This window comes from Amborella trichopoda, chromosome 9 (assembly GCF_054954075.1).
Source record: "Amborella trichopoda isolate Santa Cruz 75 chromosome 9, AtrichopodaSantaCruz75HAP2 v2.0, whole genome shotgun sequence".
NCBI classification, from domain to species: Eukaryota; Viridiplantae; Streptophyta; class Magnoliopsida; order Amborellales; family Amborellaceae; genus Amborella; species Amborella trichopoda.
The window spans coordinates 48,245,247-48,265,124 of NC_142344.1; the positions used below are offsets into that span (position 1 = coordinate 48,245,247).

General features: G+C 37.5%; 1 protein-coding gene across 9 annotated transcripts; it reads left to right on the plus strand.

The window, feature by feature from the left end:
- The first annotated feature begins 884 nt into the window (after nucleotides 1-884).
- Nucleotides 885-19,284, plus strand: LOC18441782 (Urb2/Npa2 family protein). 9 transcript variants are annotated; one of them, XR_016040180.1, is made up of 13 exons: nucleotides 950-1,357; nucleotides 7,548-9,348; nucleotides 9,498-10,925; nucleotides 11,334-11,665; nucleotides 12,343-14,057; nucleotides 14,651-15,101; nucleotides 15,456-15,618; nucleotides 15,893-15,996; nucleotides 16,842-16,933; nucleotides 17,081-17,378; nucleotides 17,464-17,615; nucleotides 17,762-17,866; nucleotides 18,575-19,284. XR_016040180.1 is itself a non-coding variant. In XM_006852008.4 (10 exons), exons 1-10 carry the CDS (start codon nucleotides 1,116-1,118, stop codon nucleotides 17,155-17,157), a joined length of 6,405 nt encoding a protein of 2,134 aa, XP_006852070.1. In that variant the 5' UTR covers nucleotides 885-1,115; the 3' UTR covers nucleotides 17,158-18,014. The 9 variants fall into 9 exon arrangements, 1 of the variants encoding a protein (XP_006852070.1); XR_016040183.1 differs by lacking the exon at nucleotides 18,575-19,284 and having other exon boundaries at nucleotides 12,191-14,057; nucleotides 17,081-17,158; nucleotides 17,426-17,615; nucleotides 17,762-18,014; XR_002282180.2 differs by lacking the exon at nucleotides 18,575-19,284 and having other exon boundaries at nucleotides 17,762-18,014.
- The last annotated feature ends 594 nt before the right edge of the window (nucleotides 19,285-19,878 follow it).

A 19,878-nucleotide genomic window follows, 5' to 3' on the forward strand; every position in this document is an offset into this window, starting at 1 on the left:
TCACAAATCCTAATGGAAGAGGTCTAACTGATTTTTAGAGAGAGAACAACGAAGATAGGATGTTTGGGATAGTTTGAAAAAAGTTTTTCTATCTAAATTGGAATGTTGTTGGAAAGTTCTAATTATAATATAATGATTTGTGAAGAGTCCCTAACTTATTTTTAAAGACATATATTGATATGTGAAGAGTCTCTAAGTGATTTTTAGAAAGAAAAAGGAAGATGGTTTTTCATTTTCTTGGGGAAACAACAAGCAGAGCTGAAAAATTAAGTTTGGAGAACTAATCCTATATGTACAATTGCTTGCTCCTGTAAGTTTATTGTTTACACTATATTGTTTATCTTTATCACATAATCAAAACAAAATATTGATTACTTGGTCATGTAGTCACACTCTTTGCTACACATTCATCAATAAAAGATTATGTTTTGAGCTCTAATTTGTTCCATAAACAATATTTTCATAAAAAACAATTATCACAAATAATCACAGAAATCTGTATGTATATGATTTTCTTTACATAATGATTTACTTTACAAAATGATTTGTTATAAACAGTATTTCATTTACACAATGATTTTTCATAATCACAACTAAAATCTGCATTTATTTGTTTAAGTTTTTTAAAAAAGGGGAATTTTTTTTTTTTATACCTTTAATATACAATTGTGGCTTTGAAGAACCCAATAGGAATAAAATTTCTATTTTAGGTTTTGTTTTTTGAAATAGTATTTTTTTTCAAAAACATGAAAGTAGCAATGGTTGCAATGAAAAAAAAAAGGCCAAAAAAAAAAAACAAAAAATTATAGGCAAAAAAAAAAAGTTACGATTTTTTTGGCACGTTTTAAACATTTTTTATGAAAACTACGCGATTTTTCCGACCATTTCAAAAAGCCGCTGTTTAAAACCGTTTCTATAAAGACGCCGATGTTTTGAAAAACTCGCCGATTAAAGGGCGATTTGCTAACCATATGGTCAGTATATGATCCCACATAGTGTCTCAGCGTCTCCGTCTTGGCCTCCGCCTCCGCCTCTCTCTCGCGCTCTCTTTCTCTCTTCGGCTCATCGGGCAAACTCCAAACCACCAGCACTTTTTGAAGCCTTTAGCCAACTCCATGGCCTCTTCTGTAACAAGAGAACCAGAAAACAACCGAAAGAAGAGGAAAAAGAATAAACCAGAGTCAATCCAAAAACCCAACAAAAGGACCCAAGTAAACCCGCTAATGGACGAGGAACCTGAAGCCCTGCGAAAAGATGAGCAAGCAGCCTCCAGTTCCATGGAGTCACAGGGAAGTATGGGTTGGAAGAGCCTGGACTTGGCCTTGTTGCTTCAAAATAAGGAGCTTCCTCTGCAAAGGTTACACAAATTTTCTCTCTAGTTGATTTAATCCTTATTACTGCTGTCAAATGAAAGTTTCGCATTTGAACTTAGCGTTTAATTTTGATTTTCTTTTTGTTTTTTTCAGTAGAAAGCATTGTTCCAAAATTACAAGAACTTACGATTGTTACAGTGAAGTTCTGATACAAATTAGGGTTGTTTTTTTCACAAAATCAGGACCTAGAGAGGTCTCTAGAGAACAAACCTTAAATTAAAGAGAAGAATAAGAGTAGAAAGCATTGTTACAGTGAAGTTCTGAAACAAATTAGGGTTGTTTTTTCACAAAATCAGGACCTTAATATGCAGAGACGTCTCTAGAGAACAACCCTTAAATTAAAGCGAAGAATAAGAGTAGAGAAAGAAGGAAAATCACAAAAACCAAGAGGAGTCCACCTCCAAAGTTTATTCACCAAAATTTTTCTGCAAAAATAACAATGTAACTCCCCTAAATCCTTTAATACCAAGTATTTAAATAACTTTTAACCCTAAAAAGTTTCGACGAAATCCGTGCCATCCATCCTATTTAATCACAACCGCCCATTCTTAACTTAAAAATAAATGACTAAACTTACCCTTTAAGAAATAGAGAAATAACAATTGAAATAAAAAAATAAAACCCAAATAATTCCCTTAATTATATTATTGCCCCTTTCTTCCCCGTTGGGTCCTACTACCCTTCTTGGGCCGGCCACGAACTATTGGCTGGGGCATGGTTGCATCATTCCCCTGAAAAGAACTTGACTCTGTCGAGTTGGCTTCAATATAGACACGATATAAGTCTGGATCCATCCTTTTGAACTCTTGTTCAGAAATCCACGTGCTATTAGAGTACGGTATACCCTTCCATTTAACTAGATATTGACGATAAGAACCCTTTCAAGTTTGAAAGCTTTTAGTGTTCAAAACTTGCTCAATTTTCTCCTCTTTCTTTCTCGGTAATTGCTTCATCATATAAACTAATTCTTCCTTGACTTTTAGAGGTTCTCCATGAAACTCAAATAAGTCAGCAACATTAAATATCGGGGAGATATCCAATGCTTTCAGTAATTCCACCTCATATGCATTGTTTCCATATTTCTTCAAAATGCGGCAAGGGCCCACCTTCTTGGACTTGAGTTTATTATAGGTTCCTAATGGAAACCTCTCCTTTCCCAAATACACCATTACTAAGTCACCCTCCTTGAAAATCTTCTCTCTTCTATGCTTAGTTGAAGCTTTTCGATATTTTGTATTGCTTTCCTCAATTTTCTTCTTAATTTGAGCTTGCAAATCTCGGATATACTCAGTAAAAGCATTGACATCATTACTTATCTTGCCTAGCATGGGTAATGGCACTAGGTCCAACACATGATTAGGGGTCCCCCATTAACAATCTCAAATGGTGATTTTCCTGTAGACCGATTCACTGAACTGTTGTAAGCAAACTTAGCTTAGGGTAAAGCGAGGTCCCACTGAGATATGCTATCACCAACAATACTCCTCAAGAGGTTACCAAGGCTCCTATTCACTACTTCGGTCTGCCCATCTGTTTGAGGATGATAAGCACTAGAAATTGAAGCTTGGTTCCCAGGCGCTTCCACAAAGCGTGCCAAAAATGACTTAAGAATTTTGTATACTGATTAGATGTAATAGACTTAAGAACACCATGTAGCCTTACAATATCTTTGAAGCCTTACAATATCTTTGAAAAAGAGATTGGCAATATGTGTAGCATCCATAGTTCTCCTATAAGGAATAAAATGTGCCATTTTGGAAAATTGATCAACAACAACAAGAATAGAGTCCATACCTCGTGTGGTACGTGGAAGTTCAAATACAAAGTCCATAGGGATATCAACCCATGGTTTATCTTGAACAGGAAGAGGAGTATAAAGACCTGTATTTTGTGTGTGACGTTAAGATACTTGACAAGTTCGACATCGGGTCACAAATCGATTAACACCCTTTCGCATGCGTGGCAAAAAATACTTTTCTCCAACCATAGGCATAGTTTGTCCTTCCGAAAGTGCCCACCTAAGCCTCCACCATGAAGCTCCATGATTATCTTCTCTCGTAGGGAGCAATCAGGTATACATAACCGCACACCTTTAAATAAACAACCATTATGCATGAGATACTCACCCATAGGGTCTCGCGCATCAACATACCTTTCAAGGACATTGCTGAAAATTGGGTCTACTTTATATTGGTCTTTTATCACTTCAAACCCCAACACTTCCATAGAAGTTTTGAGCAACACTACCCTTCTGCTTAAATCATCAACTGCCTTATTTTGGGTTCCAGCGTTGTGCTTTAATAGGAAGGTGTATTCTTGAAGGAAGGTCATCCACTTAGCATGTTGCTCATTCTATTTTTTCTGGGAATTCAAATACTGAGTGCTTCATGATCTGAGTATAAAACAAAATCCCTATGGATCAGGTAGTGCCTCCAGTAGCGCAGGGCTTGCACCATTGCATAAAATTCGAGTTCATAAACCGAATACTTTTTACGTGATGCATTCAACTGTTCACTAAAGAAAGTCATTGGTCGCCCCTCTTGACTTAAAATTGCCCCTATACCAATACTTGATGCATCGGTTTCAACCTCAAACACCTTAGAAAAATCTAGTAAGGCAAGTACTAGTGCTTGCATCATCTTTTGTTTAATTAGAGTGAAGTTCTTTTCAGCAGCAAGACTCCATGAAAACTTTCTAGCCCTCATACAATCAGTCATTGGTGTTATTAGGGTATTGAAATTTCTGATAAAGCGACGGTAAAAGGTCACTAGGCCATGAAAAGAACACATCTCAGTGAGTGACTTGGGCACCGGCCACTCAGCTGTGGCCTTCACCTTTTCTTAATCTACCTTAATTCCCTCAGATGAAACAACATACCCCAGAAAGGCAACATTGTCCATCATAAATGATCATTTTTTCAAATTCACAATAAGTGATTCTTTCTTTAGCACATCAAAAACTTGTTCAAGTGGTTAAGATCTTGTGGGTTTGTACTAAAAGCCAAGATATCATCAAAATAAACCACAACAAATTTACCAATAAAAGAACGAAATATCTCCAATCATTAGGCGCATGAAGGTACTTGGTGCATTAGAAAGCCCAACTGGCATCACAAGCCACTCATAGAGTCCATCTTGAGCTTTGAATGCGGTCTTCCATTCATCCCCAAGACGAATCCGAATTTGATGGTACCCACTCCGTAAATCATTCTTTGTGAGCTCCATGAAGCATATCTAACATATCATCGAGCCTGGGTACGGGAAGTCGGTATTTGATTGTAATTTTGTTGATTGCTCGACTGCCCACGTACATCCTCCATGACCCATCTTTCTTTGGAGTCAATAATGCAAGGAAAGCACATGGTGACATGCTTTCCCGAATCAATCCCTTCTTAAGTGAATCAACAACGTGTCTGTGCAACTCTTCACGTTTTATGGGGCTCATTCGATAATGGGCCAAATTTAGTAGGCTAGAACCAAACACCAAATCAATGTGATGCTAAATATTTCTCATAGGAGGAAGACCATTAGGTAGTTCTTCAGGCATCAAATCTTTATACTTCTCAATTAGAGGTTCAAGAGACTTAGGAATTGTAGTTGGTGCAGAATTTTCTTTAGCAAGCAACACATAAATCACATCCATATTCTTGCTGCCCCCTTTTAATTTTTGCACATTAAACAACTTTGGACCCTCCTCTTTAGTGAATTTTAGGATGTTGCTTCATAGGGTGGAGTGTGATATTAATACCATCCTTGACAAAAGAATAAGTATTTAGTCTAGTTTTATGCACTTTATTATGATCATAGAGTCATGGTCTACTAAGTAATATGTGACATGCATCTATAAGTGCTACATCGCACCACACTTCATCTTTATAATTAGCACCAATGGAAAAAGAGATTAAACATCGAGTAAAAATTGGTACCTCACCTCCTTTCTTGAACCATTGGATGTGATATGGGCGTGGGTGCTTATGCTCCTTCAATTGAAGTTTATCCACCACCTCTTTAGACAAATGTTTTCATTACTTCCACCATCGATTAGTATTGTGCATAACTTGTCTCCTGATGTGCAAGTTGTTCAAAAAATATTGTATTGCAACCACTTCTCTTCCTCACAAGGTCTTGGGGTTGATAGCATTGTTCGCTAGACAACAAAGGCTTCACCCCTTTCATCTCCATACAACTCCTCAATCTCACCTTTGAAAGGCTTAATCCCTCCTTAAGACTAGCTTGTTCCAATATCACCCTGGCTTTCATAGGTGTATCCTACATCGACTTCTACTTCATAATTTTCTTCTGCTAAGTTAACTATGACAGCGGATTGACGTGAGGGGCAATTGAATGCTCTATTCCCAGGCTGTTGGCACTTAAAACGCACAATTTGTATATCATCACGAGGTGTTTTAGGTGCTCCCACCCCTCTCCCAACACCACCTCCCCCCATATTAGGGTTTGGCCTAGTTGGGAAACACTGAGTGGCTTGGTTTTCACACCCCATAGGTGGTTTTCTAAAGGTTAAAGCTTGCTGCCCCTGTCTTGAAGCAGAGCCTCTTGTCACTAAACTGTTTCTCCCAAGGCCCAGATTGGCTATTTCCTCTGCTTTGAGGGCCAAAGTATATGCATCATATATCTTATAAACATCTTTGAAGGCCAATTCATTCTTAATACCTTGATTTAGCCCATTCAAGTAGTGACTTATTTTTTGATCTTCATACTCTTGTAAATTTGCCCTAGATGTCAAAATATAGAACTCCTCAGTATAGTCACTTACCGACTTTTCTCCTTGCTTGATGTTTTGACACCTTTGGTACAAGGTTCGAAAATAATTTACTGGTAAAAATTTTCGGCTCATCTTCGTCTTCATCTTTTCCCACGAATTAAATTTTTTCGTTGCGTTGTCGAAGACGATCCTACTGCAAATTATCCCACCAAACCAATGCATGGCCAGAAAATTTTGTGGCTACTAATTTTACGTTTTTGTGATCTACAATTTTGTACTCAAACACTTTCTCTTCTTTACTTAGCCAATCAAGAAAATCATCTGCATGAAATCGGCCATGAAACTCTGGAATATCAATTTTTATTCCAGGTTCTCTTTCTCTTTCCAACAACCGAAATTCCTCAATAACCGGGGCCGCCCGAGGTTGGTTAGGAACGAGATGCATACCACTTTCACCTCTGTTGCCTTGAGTTCCAACACCGGTCTCCGGATTCCTTCCATCCTGAAGCTGAGCGAACTTTTGCATAAGCTCATCTTCTTTTTCAGCTATAGGTATGAATTTGTCTAGTCTCTCTGCAAGGGCTTGAACTACTTCAATCAACAACTTTAATCCATTGAGAGGTGCCTCTTTTGAAGCCATCGGAACCCTTTTTTCACAAAATCATCCCCTTAATTTGTAAAGAGGTCTCAAGAGAACAAGCCTTAAAGAGAATAAAAGAAGAAAAAGAAGGACAAATCACAAAAACTAGGAGGAGTCCACCTCCAAAGTTTATTCACCAAAAGTTCTCTGCAAAAATAACAATCTAACTCCCCTAAACCCTTCAATAACAAGTATTTAAATAACTCATAACCCTAAAAAGTTCCTACAAAATCTTGGCCATCCATCCTATTTAATCACAGCCACCCATTCTTAACTTAAAAATAAATGACTAAACTTACCCCTTAAGAAATAAAGAAATAGCAATTGAAATAAAAAAATAAAACCGAAATAATTCCCTTAATTACATTATTGCTCCTTTCTTCCCCCATGACCCTTCTTGGCCCAGCCACGAACTATTGGCTGGGGCATGGCTGCATCAAGTTCTTAGTAACAACATGCATTTTTTTATATATGTTTTTTAAAATTTTAGCTTGGTATTTATCATTCAGACGAAACTGCTTATATTCTCTATTAATGCATCAAAAGGATTAAACATTGTCAGGGTTGTTTTGATACAGCAATAATGACAAATTCTAGATGCTATTGCAATGGCAAACAGAATTGTACTGGTGCGTATAAGGCTGCAATTTGGGTTTTATTTGAGATATCTGAAGCAGTGAATTTAGTTGCCCAATGTTCTAAGGTTTTCCTTTAAATCAGTTATAGCTATTTCCCTTTAATTTCTAAATCGCAACCACTTATGTTGCCTTTTTCTTTTCTTTTTTTAATTTTTACACGTTATTTTATATCAGGAAAATTGAGCTTGCATACGAGTTTGTTGGGTGTGTGGATATTGAGTTGGAGAAAGCTTCCGGTTGTGTTCAAATACCTCATCTCATCTCTTTTATGAGTGATTGGATACAGGGGGTCTTGATCTCTTCAGAGAAGAAGAATTTGATGACTAAGACCGCAAATAATTCAAATAATTCTAGTGAAAGTAGTGATGCAGTGGAACCATGCTTAGATTTTCGATGTTGGACAGTTTTCAAATGGTGCCTAAACTTTGGACAGGTTGAGCATTTGAATATTTCCCCCCACCTTATGAGATCAATTACGTATGTTTTGAAAGAAGCTTTAATATATTCTGATGATATATGCTTAAGAAAAGAAACCCAACTTGATGGAACTAAGCTTTCCCTATATGATCATTTAGAGCAATTCTCCGAGTCTTTGTTGTTGCTATTTCCTCTTCATGGAAGAAGATTCAATGCCAATATGGAATTGTGGGCCTCATCTTCTTTGGCGGCAGCCGATCTTGTCCAGAAGGTTTTTACCATTTCTTGTTCGAAATATGAAGGGGATTGCCTTCTAAAGATTTCATCTTTGGTTCTCGAATCTTTTGCTAGCTTTATGGCTTCCCACCCCAATCCAAGAAACTTGTTCCAAGTTTTTGTTGAGAAGCTTTTAGAGCCATTGATGACACTGATTCCAGTCCTGAGAACCTCCACAAAAGAGTCTCTCTGTGGGGATATCAAATATGAACGGACATCAAGCTTGTTAGAGATAGTTGAACATGTTTTATCAAGTGGCATATTTCATTTTGCGCATTTAGATGGTTTTTTGGGTCTCCATAATTTAACCAAGTCACTTGGATCCCCAGGAGTTACAAAAGAGTCAAAGAATGATGATTTTGTTACTAGAAAACAAGAAGGTGAAGCCTTGAAAGCAGTTTCCAAAAGCTATCATAAATGCCTGTTTCAAAAATTGATGCAGCTCAAAACGGAAAGAAAGAATCAAGCTTTGGTTGGCCTTGGTCTTCTTCTCAGTTTATTTATTTGCCAAGTAAAGAAGCAATGTAGAGATGTGAAACAGTCAATAAGTACAAAGAGTGATAACGTGCATATGGATACCAATTTGAAGCACCATCCCTCGATAATCACTTATGCTTCTTCTGACAATAAAGCATTAGAAAATTATACCACATTGTATGTAAAAAGTACTTCTTCTCGGGGTTTGAATGAGGCAACAAGGAAGTCTGTATTTGATCTTTTCAGAGAGTTTGTGAGACCTCTATTATTGGACATCCAAAAGTGCTCAGATAGAAGTCTCGAAGAAGAGAATATTGAATTTGTGATTTTACATGCCCATTGCATTCTTCAGTCAATCAATGAATTACTTGCTCAAGTAATGCATGAAAAAATCTACATTCCAACTGAGGATACTCCCCAAAAGGAGAATTATTCTTTCTTGAAAGAGGTCTATGATGTATTGCTTAGATTTTATGCCCAAATACCTGCAATTTGGACGTGGGTAATAAAGAATATCAGCTCCTCCCAAAATGGATTATTGTCTGTTGGAAGTCAAAGTATTAATCTAGAGGAGCACATAAAAACACTAATTATGTTAATTAAGGAGGCAGTTACAGCCATTGGTTACTTTTTAGATATTGAGTACAAGGTTGTTGAGGATGATCTTATTGACATATGGTCTATGATGCTGACATACTTGGCTCTTGATTCCTCTCTATGTGATGCATTTCCCCATGGAATGTTCTCTCATGAGATCGTACGTGTGGGTTGCCTCTTGATCAAAGTTTATAGTGAGCTTCGGCAGGTATATTGTCTTAATTTCTACCCTTGCTAGTTATGTATTTAATTTATCTGATACCCAATTTTCATGATACTTAGAGCATGATTAGACTAGGATCATTTATTGCTGATTTGATGTTTACAGTGTTTATCATTTTTATGCTTTTCTTTCAGGTTGGTAGTCCCATTTTCTCTTTGTGCAAAGCTATACGATGCATTGGATCTCCTCGTGGTGATAGACTGATGGGTGACTTTGATAAAGAAATTTTGTCGTGTGTGTCCAGTTTATCATTTGACACTTGTGTGGGACCAGTGATTACATTGCTATGCTCCCAAGAGTTTAGAGATTCTATTACTAATGCTATTAAGTCTATACCCGAAGGTCAAGCTAGTGGGTGCATTCGGCTCTTGAAAATGGATGTTTCGGAATCATTGGCATGGATAAAAAAACCCAACAACTTTGTTGGTGTTGGAAATGAAATAGAAGACAAGGCCCTGCAGAATAATGATTCAAAGGGACGAATTGCACAAGCTGAGGTTTTGGGGCGGGGTTTGTCTGAAGTATACACACTTATCTTGGACAATTTAACTGTCATTACAAGTAATAGTGTCCTTGTTGGAAACTCTTTAAAGGAGCTAGTTGCAACAATCTGTCCTTGTCTGAGTAATTTGGTGGGTCTTCAACCAGATAGAATAGCTGAGTTCCTTTCAGCGGTCTCTGATGTATGGGTTCCTGAGAATGATATTTTAAAATGCAAGCTCTTCCTTTCATGGATCCTTGTATTTTTCTTTCGGATATACACTTCTTCTAGAAGTTTATACAGACAATCAATCTGCTTGATGCCACCAACTTTAGCAAGAAAGGCATCAGTGTTAATGGGAGATATTTTCACAGCATACTCTGGGATGGATTGGAAAAATAGGATCAACCCAAAAGAGGAAGGCTATTTTTCTTTGATAAGAAAACCTTCTGATCCTCTTTTGGTCATTTTGCAATCCATTTCTGACTATTTTCAGTGGGATAGTTATGCACAGTGCCCTCAACTTTTGTATTTACTGCATGTCATGACCTTGCAGAGGCTTGTTGATTTGAATTGGCAAATAAAATCTTTTGAGTTCTTACAAGAAAGAGATGAGCGAATTAATCAAGCAGGGTTGCTGGATTCCGCTGCTGAATCAGCGAAAAAGTGGGAAAGACATGCCTCCCTGTCAAAGAAAGAAGCATCAGATCTTACTTGTTTCGTGTTAGAGTTCTTATCTTCATCTCTATTTTCCAAAGCAAAACACAAATTCCTGAAGGATGATTTAATTATTCAGTATAATGCTTGGAATTTGAGTGTAGGTTCGATGAGTAACAATGTTCTGCCATGTGCCATTTGGTGGCTCCTTTGCCAAAATGTAGATATTTGGTGTACTCATGCTATGCCAAGGAATTTGAAGAAATTTATGACTCTATTGGTCCATAATTCATTGTCCTATCTCAATGGAGATGCTAGAGATTCAAGGATGCAGAATGTGGACCACACAAGCTGCACAAGGATAATGACAATGTGTGATGTTTCATGGGAGCTTCTAAATGATACTATCCTCTATGAACAACCAGTAAGAAAAGACCACGGTTGTCTCTGAAATTAGTGCTTTGTTCTTGTCCATTCTAGAAGACACTAAAATATTAACTGTGAAAGCATACTGTATAGAATGCATAATCCAGCAGTATGGTCCATTGTGGTCATTACCACCTGATGAACTGATGGACAATGATGGAGAGTGGAACCTGCAGTGGGAATCCTGTTCTTCTGTTGGGCCCCACTATTTCCATCAGTTTTCTTCATTTCATTGGGTGGTGATGACCTCAACAGGCTAATGTCTCCATAGTCCAATAGATTATACTATGCCTTCTGAAATTGGTTTTGTTCCTTCCTTTTTTTTGCTCCTTTTATGATATGATTCTAGCTCCAGCATTCTTGGTCTTTTTCAGTGATGTGTATACCTTTTTGCTTGCCATCTTAGCTGCTTTGCAGGCATTTGAGATTGAGGTTATGTCATGCTCTAAAGAAGTCCTTACCACCAAGATTCTTCGATCCTTATATTGATTTGGGCTTTGACAATGTGCCAGACTGGCAAGAGCTCATAGATAGAGTTGAGAAAGTGTCAACGACAGGCAGTGGTGATTTAGCTGCTCCCCATGCTAAAGGTCGGACAAGAAATGAAAGTGATCCTTCATTTAGAGAGGGGTTTATTGATTGTCAACATTTGTTGCATCTCATGTGTTGGATCCCAAAAAGTTGCACCAATTCTAAATCATTCTCAGTTTATGCGACACATATCCTCAATATTGAGAGGTTGGAATTCTTCTTATCCTTTTTTATGTATTTTATATGTACCCATGGGAAATTATATGAATTATCTTAAATATTCACTATTCATTTCACTCTTGTATAATTGGATGTAGAATTGAATATAGATAGCATTCTTTGCTATTCAAGCAATTGTTGATTGCGTACTTTAAATGCTTGACAGTCTGCAATTGGTGGGTATTTTGATATTGGTGAAATTTATTTGTATGGTTTTTTAGGTTTTGGTTCGACTCAAGTTAATCTTGCTAGGTGCATCTTGTTGCAAAAGGCTTATGCGTGGATGCTTTAACTAAGTGAAATCTTTACTGTTCTCATTAATTACTTTTTTTATATCTCCAGACTTCTTGTTTTGTGTTTGTTGGATAATTAAGGTCGTGGTTGGATCATTCAGCTAGTTTGGTCTTGAGTTCCAAAAGTCTTCTGAAGAAACATAATATGTGGATACTTTAACTTAGTCTTAATCTTCACTCTGGTTATCAATGACAAGCTCTTATTTCTTTTTGAATCCAGGGTTGTTGTTTTCTGTATGTAGGATCATCAAGTCAAACTGACTCCAAGTAAATCTTACTGGGGAGCAAAAACATAATATGTGGATGCTTTAACTTAATCTATATCTTCGCTCTGGTTATCAATGACAAGCTCGTATTTCTTTTTGAATCCAGGGTGGTTGTTTTCTGTTTATTGGATCATGTCAAACTGACTCCAAGTAAATCTTACTGGGGAGAAAGCAGAGTTCATATTGTTGTTGATGAGCTGTTCAAATTACTCTTATCTAGCCGGAGGGCTCTGAAGTATCTAGCAGTGTCATCTGAGCAAATTGGACAGTCCTCATTTGTGCATATCATTTTTCAGAATTCATTTTCTATTTTGTGGGTTTTGAAGTCGATATCTGAAGTCTCTGCATTATCGCTTATGTTTACTGATGAGGATAATGCTAGTAGACATATGAAACGTATCATCTTCGCACTGATATTCCATACTTCTCAGTTATTTTCAACTCTATGCAAAGGTCAAATGAACTTGGCCCTGCAGTCTCTTAAATCTCAAGAACCGTTGAATCTATCTGTTCCTGTCCATCATGTGGTCAACACTTCAGAGAAGCTACTGAAGCCAGATGAGCATCCGCAAAACACGACAGGTCATTCCCAAAAAACAAAGACAGTTGAAATCCCGAACTCAGATCCTTGGGAAAGAATGGAACTATTGGCAGAGACATTGAAGGAACATGCAATAAAGTTGTGCACTACCTTGGAGGAAGAGACTAGTGGGACAAGCTTCAGGGCTCATGATATCAATGTTGTGCTTTGGACCAGGCTGTCTTCTTTAGCAGCTGGTATCCAGGGTTTTGTATGGGGCTTTGTGTCTGCTATAAACAGCATAAAGGGAAAATACTCCATAGATAAAACCCAATTGTTTATTTGGAGGCATAGTCATGTATCTAGAGTGATGTCCTCCGTAAACGTTTTTGAGCAGTTTGCTGTCCTCTGTATAAAGATGTTCCTTTTAGATAATTCCAGGAGAATCAAGACTGATAGTGATTGTTTGGGAAATTGGGGATCCACAAATCAAGTATTGCAATCAGATTATGGCAGTGGACCCACGTATTCTCAAGTCAAGGAATTCACCATTGATCTATTTGAGCTGCCAGATTTAACCAAGTCATTGCTGCAAACTTTATTAAAAGGTAAGAACCCTGATCTAGCTTTTTGTATCGGGCAACTCTTTATGGTTGCTGCTGCTATTTTGAAGGTGAAGCATGTGCTATCTTTCCCTATGGTTGTCAATCAACCCATGAATTTCTGTCAATCAATGGACTTCCTTATCGGATTGATGCACTATTTATTATCAGAGTCTACATCAATGGTTGGATGGTCCCACCCATCTTCTTTTTCCTGGTTACATGGTGTTTTGAAATACTTGGAAGTCCTAGGGAGTTGTCTTCCTTTTAAGGATCCTATCTTTTCTCGTGATGTTTATGCCAAGCTGATTAATTTACATCTTGGAGTAATAGAAAAATTTATCTCATTACAAGGAAGAACTGCAACCCTTGCCTACCATAAAACAGGGTACAATTTTGAAAAACTAGAAGAGTGGAGGGGTCCCTCGGAGGATGATGCTTCTGAATTTGATTCTGAGAAGTACAACATGAATGAATTTAAAGCTAGGATTAAGACATCATTCACAATGTTTGTTAGGAATCCCTTGGAACTCCATTTTCTATCGGCTATACAGGCAGTAGAAAGAGCACTTGTTGGAGTCCAGGAAGGTTGCACTATGGTCTATGAGATAAAAACTGGCGGTATAAAAGGTGGAAAGGTTGCGGCAGTTGTTGCCTCTGGGATTGAATGCTTGGATCTGATTCTTGAATGTATCACAGGTATTTTGTTTTTCCCCTATAGTTCTCTAATACTTGAACTGGTAGTGTATTTATTATCAAAGGAAAGAAAAAAAAAGAAAAAAGGTATTGTATTCCTTGTGGCATCCCAATGCATACAAGTTCACATGGTGTCTTTTGTCATTTTATTATCGACTTTCTTTGGGAAAGTAATTACTCTATAATGTAATTCTGTGTCAACACAAAATTTTGACCTTTATCGGAAAGTATAATATTTAATCCCATGACTATAGGAACCATAGTCCAAAGCATCTTGCCGAAATGATGGTTGGTGTTGGACAGAGAGCGTGTCCTACCGTTGAGACCATGTCCTGTCCTTGTGGGTCTGTCTCTCTCCTTGTGGGTCTGTCTCTCTCTCCATCACTGTCCATTTTATCAGGCATTAATGACTCTGTGGACTATGTTTTTCGATGTTTGATTAGCTTTTTAGTATACTTTCTCCTTGACATACTATGATTGCAGTTGAGATTGCGTCCTGGTCATTCTGCTTGTATAAGATCATTTTTCTGCAAATTTATTCTTGTTGTATAATGCATGGTTTCTGACTCGAGTTGACCTCTTGACATGCTTTATAGGTCGGAAGTGCATGAACGTTCTTGCAAGACATATCCCTAGCTTAGCTGGTGCTTTGTTTAATATAGTTCTTCACCTTCAAAGCCCCCTTATCTTTCTTCCTCAGAAGTTAGAGTTTGATCCTAACCAAGGCTATGTTGATCCTGGATCAGTCATTCTCATGTGTGTTGGGGTACTCTCAAAGGTTGCAGCCAAGGATTCTCTATGTCCTTTGTTTGCGGGCCACGTGGGGCAATGTCTACATCTTCCAACTGCACTTTTTCAGCACTTCTCTTGGATTAAAAAGCCACAAGATTCTTTTATATCACCACTATTTACAACCAACCCAGGGTTTGGGCCTAAGGATTCTTTAGTGATGAATGGGCATCTGAAGACTATAGATTACGTGTTCTGTGTGAACCTATATACTGCCTGCTGCAGATTGCTATGTACAGTTATCAGGCACTGGAAAAGGTTCATCCTTCATCCTTTTGTTTATCATGTCATAATGTAGCAAACTTATGTTTCTTTCCAGGAAAATGGTTGAACGTTTAGATAGTATTAGCTACATTGCTGCTTTAGCTCAAATTGATGAGATTTTTCATTGTTTATGGTTATGTATGTCCTTTGTGATAAGGTTACCTCCTTAACAATGTGTTATCCTCTTCAACACTCTTTCTAGCAGTTTTGTTTTCCAGTAAAGAGATGGATTTACTGATTTATGCAGTTTTTCTGCAAGCCTGTGAGGAGATTTTATAGCTCTTCCTGTCCTTCAAAACCATGAGCTTCATGGCAATTTATTAACCCTACTGATTTTGTGTTTGACAGGGAGGTTGGACATTGCATTTCTCTGCTGTGTAATTCAGTGAGGATTCTTCTCTACTGTTTGGAGACCATGGACACTGACCTGGCTCACAACAGAGGTTTCTGTGTTTGGAACACTCAAGAGGTAGTAAAATGTGCAAGCTTTCTTAGACGGATATATGAAGAGGTTAGTAAAATTGTGATACTGGAAAACTTGTAAAATGTGATTTTCTGTGATGCTTCTCTGACATGACTTTCTTTTATAGGCAATGTTCTTTTCTTAATTCCTTGGGTTCCTCTGATTTATCAAAATGTCTATGCATAAAATGTGTTTCTAAAATGCTTAAAACCTGAGCATGTGATTTTTTTCCTTGCCTGAGAAAACCAGAAGCCTGTTTAGTCCATGCATTTGGGCCCTTTAGCATGGGATGTGGTTATATTGAATTTTCTCTATTTGACAGATAAGGCAGCAAAAGGAGCCTCTTGGGATGTACTCCTCTCATTTTCTATCCAGCTACATACAACTTTATTCGGGATTAGGTCCTTCCAAAATGGGAATCAAAAGGTCCAATTATCTTCCACTCGAGACTAATATATTAGGACTCTCTAGAATTTTGTAGTAGGAACTTAAACTATTATGATATTAGTGCTGACCTTTAGGGCTGGGAATTTGCCCGAACCCGGCCCAACCCCGAGACCTGACTACCCGACCTGGTTTGAGTCTGAGTATGGTTCCAGGAATTGGACCTGGTGGGTTGGGACCCGAATAGTAAATCGGATTGGGTCTCGGTCTAGGTGGACCTGACCCTGTTATTTTAAAATATTATATAATATTTTTTAATAGAAATTTATAAAGGATAATATAGTAATATATACATACTCTTTTATCTTCTCTCAGCACTCCTCTTTTTATATCTCCTCTTTTTATATCATTGCCCACCCCTTCCATATATATATATATATGTATACCTTTTTAAGGTTTTATATATACTTTTTTAAGGTTGTACGTAATATATAAAGGATATATATATTAATGTATTATTTTATATATGTTTTTCACTTTTGCGTTGCAGATTTTCCTATTAGTCTTAAAATGGGAAAGTTTATGAATTATTGCCGATATCTTCTTATTAGCTATTTACATGTTTTTGGTCATTTTTAGTAATTTTTGGGTATACATTTTAGGTTAGTTTTAAATTTTTAAGCTGATTTTTTATTTTTCTATATACAACTCTCCTGGTCTGGGTCCTCTAAATAAATTCCAGGCCTGGGTCCGGGCCTGGGTCTAGGTATTCTGGACCCGGTCGGGTCCTGATCATGGTCCCATGTATGGATTTCGGGTCCAGGCAGATCCGGACCCTAGCCGACCTGTTCCCACCCCTACTGACATGTTTTATATCTAATTGGCAGAGAGGTTGATGAGGCATTAAGACCTGGTATATATGCTTTAATTGATATATGCTCCCCTGATGACCTACAACATCTTCACACTGTATTGGGAGGTAAGCATTCTCTAAGGTTCACAGGGTTGTTATGGGCATGTGAATACGATATCCTATATGCAATAAAAAGAAAAAAGACTTAGGAATCTAAGATTTTGAGCCGTGAAGGAACTGAAATTTGTTTTTGGATGTTGTTTTGTCTCACAGAGGGGCCATGCCGAAGCACATTGCAGGAATTGAGGCATGAACATGAACTGCGTTTCAAATATTTTGGGAAAGCTTGAGGTAACCTTGCAATGGAATTACATGTCTTTCTTTAAATGCCCAAATAGAGAAGGAAAGAAAATCCATGAGGGTAGATATCGTGGCATTTTGGGAGAATAAAGAGGCCATGATAAAAAGGTTTGCCTCTTTAAATTATGGGAGCAGATAAGTGGTATCTCAATTTTGTGCATCCAGTGCCTGTTGTCGTTACTGGGCTGAAGTATCTTGCTGCTTAAAGAAGGTATATATAAAATATCGTTACCTAATATGGTATATTTTTGGTTGAAGGTTTGAGTTGTTGCTCAATTTTTTTTGGGTGTGGTTAGTGTAAGGCCTTGGCTTTGTGATACAAAGTAAGCCTCACCTCAAAGCCAGCAAAAAATGTACTTGACTCTGGAAACCCTTGTGATAGCCTGAAAATCAATTTGATGTATCTGTGGACACTTGAAAGCGAAAGGTCAAGATGAACTGTTACAAGGTACACTATTTTTAGGGCTTGAAATCCTTTTTTGTTTTTGCATATCCATAATTGTTAATGCTCCAATTGCAATTTCTGGTGAGATAGAGGACAGAGCTTTAGATACTTTCCTATGCTAAATTTGTGAATGTTTTTATCCTCTGTAGCAAATAACTCATACATGTGAGCAGCAATTCTCTTCTAAGAATCATTACATCCGAAGCATTTGAAGGAAATCCATTCAATTAACACGGATGTATATATGTGAGAAGGTAAATGAGGTGGCAAAGTTCCCTTTGTTTTTCTATTTTCTTTTTTATATTCTTTCGTATTGTACTCTTCAAGTATGTGTTTTCTTGCCACCCCATTTGAAGGATTTGGCTGTAATTTATACAAAAGGAAATCAGGTTGTATTCTCTATCCAAGTGTTATTATTATTATTATTATTATTTCCTAATATTCCTTTTTCCAAAAGGATGGATTATAGCGCTACATATTGTTCTTCATCTTCTTTTAGAGGATATGATACAACAGCTTAGTTAATGAAAAACCGTTTGGCCTTCCTAGGGAAGGTAGAATCCTCCTGTTCTCATTCTCTAGTCAGTTTGGTTGGAACTTGTGGAGATCTCTGGTGAGTCTGACTGAAGGCTGGAACTTGTGGGATCTCTTGTGAGTTTGCCAGGTGAATGTTGAAAACATCTTCGGTGGAACCCAAGTGGTTATCTGTTGGTAAAACCACACTAGCACCTTATTTTCAATTTTCATTTGGAGAGTATCTAGTCATTTCAATATATAAAACTATACCCACTATAAATCTATACCCACCAGATGAATGAATGGTGAAGATAGAATAGGTGGTTACTATTATGGTCCTCCTATATCCCTTTATGGTTCAGAGGCTGAACTTCAAACAATTGTTGCTATGATAAAATACAAAGGATTATAAAAAAGAAATGCAAAGCCTGATTTGGATGATGCAGATTATCACTCAATATTAAATGAGGGATTCCGGTCACGGGGAGCCCTGGTTGGACATTGGCCCGATTTCCACATGGTTCTCCACAAGAGCAAGGAGCTTGGCAGAAATCAGAATGCGGGTCTCTCCTTTTACCACAAAAGCAGGGTGTACTTTAAGCACTGTGGATCTCTTCTTTGGCCACAAAAGCAAAATGGACTTCAGCTCTTAGGAGGTGGCTGTTTTAACAGATTCACAACCACTGCAGCACCAGCTCAATCTCTGCTTTGTATCAATTTGTAAATGAGCATATAAAGGAGCTGTTGCCCGTTTTTTTATACAATTGAGATGAAAGAGAATCAACTACAACATGATCAGCTGAAGATGACCTTCCAACCGCATTGAAGCATACCATTCATTCCAGTGAACAAGCAACAAAAGCTTTTTAATCAATAAGAAAACATATTGCCAGATTGCTCTGCAAAAACTGTTTCAGATCTCAAATATAGGGCTTTTTTAGGGTTTCTAGGAGTAGCAAATGTGAAGTATTAAGAGAAGATGTAAAAAAATAGAAGTGAAGTTTATCAAAGACTATGGACCAAAGTGTACTTGATTCCTCAAACATTTTAGAGTTTTTTTTTTGCCCTAGTTTATTTTATCTAAACTTTGAACCAATTTTCTTCTTCGGCTATTTCTATCATTTTATTGAGAAAGTCTTATCATTTTATTGAGAAAGTAGAGAGTGACAGGAGATAGAGGAACGAATTTGGGTGTTCAGGGCTCAAGATAAATGATATTAGTTTTTCTCCAAAGCTGCTTATTTTTCTCTGCCATTGATGAGCTACTGATGTGTTTGTTTCTCGGTAAATCTGCCACTCTTGGTTCGAGGTCTATAACTGCCTTGAAAGAAAAGAAGAGAGAAACTGCATAGAGACTAGAAAGAAGAAAGAAATTCGGTGTTTACAAAGCCCAAGGGAGAGAGAACTTCTGCTTTGCAACTTTAGAAAGGATGGGGGATTGGGCAGAAATTGGGCCACTGGGAAGCGCTGGTTTCCCTCATGAAATGGTGCTGAATCTCCCGTCCAAATAAATGGAGAGTTTTCATTGTTAAAACGACATCGCTGTAACAAATTGCTGTTCTCTCTCTTTTCTTCTTCCTTTTTTTTTTTCCTTAATTTCTACATTTTATTATCTTAGTTTAATTTAAGCAAATAATGGTAAGCTTTGTGTAAACCTTTACCTATCAAGACCAGACTGAATTGTTCAATCCAACCTACCCAACCACAATTGGTGTCTTGGCCGGCTCGGTTTAATGCATAACTTAATTTG